Source organism: Corythoichthys intestinalis, chromosome 1 (assembly GCF_030265065.1).
Source record: "Corythoichthys intestinalis isolate RoL2023-P3 chromosome 1, ASM3026506v1, whole genome shotgun sequence".
Taxonomy (NCBI): domain Eukaryota; kingdom Metazoa; phylum Chordata; class Actinopteri; order Syngnathiformes; family Syngnathidae; genus Corythoichthys; species Corythoichthys intestinalis.
This window is the reverse complement of record NC_080395.1, coordinates 137,682-143,722: the sequence shown is the minus strand read 5'-3', so window position 1 is coordinate 143,722 and position 6,041 is coordinate 137,682. Positions and strand designations below refer to the sequence as shown.

General features: G+C 46.9%; 1 protein-coding gene across 1 annotated transcript; it reads left to right on the top strand.

Moving 5' to 3' along the window:
• The first annotated feature begins 1,642 nt into the window (after positions 1-1,642).
• On the top strand, positions 1,643-3,990 carry LOC130922994 (G-protein coupled receptor 151-like). Its single transcript, XM_057848339.1, has one exon. The coding sequence runs from the start codon at positions 1,738-1,740 to the stop codon at positions 2,854-2,856; it is 1,119 nt and encodes a 372-aa protein (XP_057704322.1). The 5' UTR covers positions 1,643-1,737; the 3' UTR covers positions 2,857-3,990.
• Positions 3,991-6,041: the final 2,051 nt, after the last annotated feature.

The window sequence follows — 6,041 nt, the reverse complement described above, 5'->3', positions numbered from 1 at the left end:
GGTGTGTCTCCCAGGTGGCTTGTGGCAAACTTTAAACGAGACTTTTTGTGGATATCTTTGAGAAATGGCTTTCTTCTTGCCACTCTTCCATAAAGGCCAGATTTGTGCAGTGTACGACTGATTGTTGTCCTATGGACAGACTCTCCCACCTCAGCTGTAGATCTCTGCAGTTCATCCAGAGTGATCATGGGCTTCTTGGCTGCATCTCTGATCAGTTTTCTCCTTGTTTGAGAAGAAAGTTTGGAAGGACGGCCGGGTCTTGGTAGATTTGCAGTGGTCTGATGCTCCATCCATTTCAATATGATGGCTTGCACAGTGCTCCTTGAGATGTTTAAAGCTTGGGAAATCTTTTTGTATCCAAATCCGGCTTTAAACTTCTCCACAACAGTATCTCGGACCTGCCTGGTGTGTTCCTTGGTTTTCATAATGCTCTCTGCAGTTTAAACAGAACCCTGAGACTATCACAGAGCAGGTGCATTTATACGGAGACTTGATTACACACAGGTGGATTCTATTTATCATCATCGGTCATTTAGGACAACATTGGATCATTCAGAGATCCTCACTGAACTTCTGGAGTGAGTTTGCTGCACTGAAAGTAAAGGGGCCGAATAATATTGCACGCCCCAATTTTCAGTTTTTTATTTGTTAAAAAAGTTTCAATTATCCAATAAATGTTGTTCCACTTCACGATTGTGTCCCACTTGTTGTTGATTATTGTTATTTATTGTTAAGTTATTGTTGATGAAATGTGGCGAAAGGTTGCAAGATTCAAGGGGGCCGAATACTTTTGCGAGGCACTGTATGTATAAAACGCTACGTTCACTTACATCCTGGTCATCTCCTGGGGGCTAAGCCCCTAATTCTAAAAAGCTAGTGACGCCCCTGCTCGCCATTTCACAGTATATGGATATTCTGTATTGATTGGACGTCTATCACCGTCCGCGGCAGCAAAGGAGTCGGATGAGTTCGGAGACCCTCGTGAGACCGATCGAACTCGCGTCACTCAAGACACTCGATCGAGCGTCACCGTCGAGGTGGCTTCTACGCGGGAGCGGCTGTGGGATTCGCGGTTGCCACGGTTACACGTGGAGGTGTTTACTTGAAGAGCATCTGGGGTGCCGGAGAGGTGAGGGGTTGCCCACTCAAAGGCTGTCACTTCCTCCGAGTGGCCCGGTCGCTAGGCGACCGCATCCGTCCGCGCGGCACGGGGGAGGAGGAGGTCAGAGTGCGTGTTCCTGGGTGCAATTAACTCATTCACTGTCAGAAACGGCAATAGACGTCCAATCTGTTTGAACTGGCAGGGATGGAAATGAATAAACATGTTTCAGTGCCATTGACATTATAGAACTGCATGAGAGAGCTGGCATGCACTCGCAGAGACTCTTTTGGTCACCGCATGCATGCCTGTGCATGGCTTTCGGGACATTTTCCGATGAATAAACATGCATGATCAGTGGCAACTTTCCCAATGGAAATAGATTTGAATGACAGTGAATGAATTAAAGGATGAGCAAGCGAACAGCGTCACGTAGCGCGCAGAGCCCTGTACCCAGGCCCGCCCCGCCCCGCCCCGTTCCGTAAATACTCGGCGTCGGTGCACCTCGCCCCTCAGACGCCCGCTTGGAAACCCAGCCAGCTAGCCAGCCAGCCAGCCAGCCAGCCAGCCAGCCAGCCAGCCGCCGAACGCTTTCCTCCTCCGAGCGGCACCGAGGAAAGCGAGCGAGCGAGCGAGCGATGGAAGCCGACCCTAACGCGACCTTCGTGGACTCGGCGGGGGGCTTGCAGCTCCTCGGCGTCGGCGTCGACGGTGAGGAGCTCCGGAGCGCCGCGCCGGTCTTGTTGCTGGGCGCGTGCGCGTCGGGCACCGCGGGCAACCTGCTGGCGCTGTTGGTGCTGGCGCGCGAGTTCCGCGCGGGTCGCGGCTCGGAGGCCAAGGCGGTGCTGGCTTCGGTGGCTTCCGCCGACGCGCTCCTCCTGCTGCTGTGCGCCCCGGTGCGCGCGCTGGCCGCCTACAAGCAAGCTTGGGTGCTCGGCCGTTTCGCCTGCGCCACCGCCGACTGGTTCCAGCACTCCTGCCTGGTGGCCAAGACGCTCCTTCTGGCGATCGGCACCCGCGCCGATCACACTCCGCGTCGCGACGGCCCGCAACGAGGCGGCTGGATCCTGTGGGCCGTGGCGTCGGCTTGGCTGCTGTCCATGATGCTCCCCGTCCCGCAGATGCTGTTCGCCGCCTTGCAGACGCGCGGCGCCGCGCACGCAGCGCAGGTGTGCGTGTGGCAGGCGCCGGCTTGCGCCTCGCACTTTATGGCGCTCTTCTACAAGATCTACCCCGCGGCCGCCTACGCGGGCCCGGTGCTCTTCGCTCTGGCCTACTACACGGCGATCCTGCACCGGGCGCTCAACGGGGCGCCGTGCCCCCGCCGTCGGAGCGAGGTGACGCTGGTGCTGCTGTGTCTGAGCGCCACGCAGGGCCTCCTGCTGCTGCCCGAGTGGGGCGCGTTCACCTGGGTGCGGCTGGGCTACCGCCAGCCCCCCGCGGGTGTCTTCCTGTGCGCCCAGGTGCTGGTTTACGCGTGCGCCGCGCTCTCGCCTGCGCTGCTGCTCGCCATGTACGACGACTTGCGTCGGGGCCTGTTCGGCCTCTGCGCGACCGCCGCCTGCCACCCCCGCCGCCGCGGAGACCCGAAGGCCACCGAGGGCAACGGAGCGGGGCTGCAGGGAGACGGAGCCGCCGCCGCCGACGGGGAGAAGACCTTCCCGGACGTGGAGCACTTCTGGACGGGGCGTAGAAACACGCAGGTGGAAGAGGAGCAGGATCCAATCCCGTGGGAGCGGGACGAGAAAATGCTATAATGCGTGCTAACTTTTTGGCCGGCTCGGATGAGTGCGTGTCCACGGGCCGTATCGAACGTCAAACTCTATAGTCATCATTTTATGTGGCCCGCCAACGTCAGTCGAGAGCATCGACTTCGTTTCACGCTAAAATGATGAGTGATTATTCACTGTTTTCCCTTCAGAAAAAAAAAAAACTATTTTGTTTTTTTCAAAGAAAAAATGCAATCTAATTTAAAGAGAAACCCCATTTTGTCGTTCTCATTTAAAAAATAAGATCATTAACATATTTGCTATTAAATTATTTGCTGCCTTTGACGACTCTAGTCCAATACATTTGGACTGGGAGGGGTGAAAGATGAGTACAGTATTCACAGCCAATCCTCCTCGTTTAAATAAATTGGACATCTTTTGTTGTCAGTAATAGGCAATGAGTTCATGATGTTTGGGTCACTTTCTTGTTCATTTTTGGGTATAGGGTTTTATGCTACTGATTCTGGGGTATTTACCTGGCACTTCCTGGATCATTTACTGTACTGTCGACCTTCTGTACATCAACTCCATTAACTGGATTGGACGTCCATTGCCGTCAATAGCAGGGAAGGACTTCATTATTCATGCTTTCAATTTAAAATGGGTTGTATGTTGTCACGTCGACTGCATTTGAGAAATATTCGAAAGCTTTCTTAGATGACACAATATTGCAGAGATTTTTCTTTTTAATCAACTCCCATTAAGGAGATAGATGAATTAGCTTCAATCGTTGTTTCTTTAAAAATATGTTGGACTTTGTGAAACATTTCATAACGCATTGAATCGTTTGTCTGTTATAGTGTGCAATTTTGACGTTGTTATTTTATATCTTTCATTACAGCCATTTTGATCGAACTTTTACAACAAGGTGCTCTCCTGCGGTATTTCATATAATAGTTTGGTTTTGTGAAAATATGGCGTGGTTTTGCATAAAGTTCACCCTTCATTGTTCTTGATTTAAATGTAAAAAATACTGTACAACCTTGTGGCAAAAAATACATTTTTCATGCTTGTTTTTATTGCGAAAATGGTGCCGTCGTGTATTGTGGAGCATGCAGTCACCATTTTAATTAGACATTTTATTTATTGGAAATAAAAAGGTGATATATTGTAAGCTTCCGCTTTTTTAAAAGTCTTTTCTAAATTACAACTCCAATCATGTTCAACTACAGTATATATATATATATATATATATATATATATATATATACATACAGTATATAATTTTAATAATAAGTTCCACTCTGTGCAAGGGGGAACGAGAGTGTGAAGGTAAAGGAAATGAAAAGTTCAGTAAATAACTTGAATAAAAAAAAAAGTTAAAATAATAAATAAATGCTGACGTCAATGCAGGACATTTCAAATAATAATTGAAATAAACAAATGTTGTTTAATGACACGTTTAATGATTAATTTAACTGTGTATTTTTTCAATTTTGAGTCATAAACTAACGCACTTTTAAAAAAGGAGTCGAGAAATAATGATGGATATTGAAATACACCAATAAAAATGGAAATCATTAAACACAGAAACGTATCAATAGATGTTGAAATATATCAAGACATAAAAATGGAAATAGTGAAATGAATAAATGTTGGAATAGATACATAACCGCTGGAATGAAATCACCATAAATATTCAGCGGCCAGAGATTTGTACCGCAGTCAACAGAGATGAGAAACAAAACCTGATCAGAGCTACGGAGATTAGGCTTGCACCTTTTAATCACAGATTAAAACACAATCCAATCTTTTTGAGATGGAAAAATATCATGGATCTCCATTTTAAAAATCTGTGTAAAAGTCCCGAGTGCGCCCCATACGTAGCTGCAGGTCAAAATTCGAATGAGCCGCAGTGATTTCAGTACACCGTGAGAATATTTAACTGGTCACTAGAAAACCCAACATTTTTTTAGCCTACTGGAAAGCCCAGAAGGGGATCAGATGATCCCCACAACTCTGGGTATCCACAATTAGCATCTGTATATGTGCAAATGAGTGTGTCATTGTCTCTCAAATAGGCCACTCAAGCACACAAGCAAACAACCTTACTCTAACCCACAAGGGTTGGTCAGTTTACACTGACTCTTGCCATGATAGTTTCAGTTATTATTTGAGAGTTTTATTTTTGAATATGGTTTTATTTTATTCATTCACTGCTCTGCCCATTTTTTCTTCTTCTCCTATAGCACACACGGGCAACTTTATGTATAAATTACTGCAATGAAATAAACAAACGCACAGACCATTGCAACGTGTATAAAGTTATAATGAATGAAATAATCAATACATTTGTGACGACAAAAAAATCTCAAATGTTTTGGTCTCACAACCCAACCCAAGTGTGATCAGCTCTGCCATGTGGCTTTCTGAATGCAAAGTGCTAACTACGTCAAGGGGCGGGGGATGTGCTTATCTTCATGACCGAGGTAGTGTGAGCGAACGACAGTCGACTGGCGGGGTGGATTTGAACAGGAGCAGGAAATTATGGTGGCTGAGAGGTGTCAGGCGAAATGCAAAGTCTCAACACTTTGCAAATGAAAAAAAGCATGAACCCCAATTGCAAACGCTTTGCAAAAGAAAAAAAGCATGAATGCAAACCGCCACAACACGATCCCCAGTTCCTAAAGCGCGATTGCAAATTGGCAAAAGCACGAACCCTAATTGCCACAACACAACAGCAAATGGTTCGCAGCACGAATGGCTCAGAAGGCAAATGCAAAGACACAGCAGCAAAAATCCCGCAACAGAACAGCAAAATCCCACAACACGACGGCAAGAGGATGACCTGGAAGTACAAAAAAATTAAGATAAAAAAAAAAAGGACGACATATTGTATATTGCTGTATGTGCTATCTGACCATCTCTACGGACCTCTGTGAAGTTGGCCCCCTCCCCCCCATCAGACATATTTATATTAAAATGATGTCAATCGTTTGTACTGTAAAAGCTTTGTTAGTGCTGCTTTCGTTCTAGAGATATTTACAATTCTTTTTGGGTAAATCTGAGGTCAGCTAGCCCCCCATTTCAATTCAGAATTGTGTCTGTCATTTGTGCTAGTTTGTGCTGCAACGGTTTTGTAGATCAGTATTATGCTTTTATTGAGATATTAATTTTAAGTGGTGACGTCACTCGTAGCTTTTCCTTAGCTTAGCTCCCGTGGCTCATAGAGC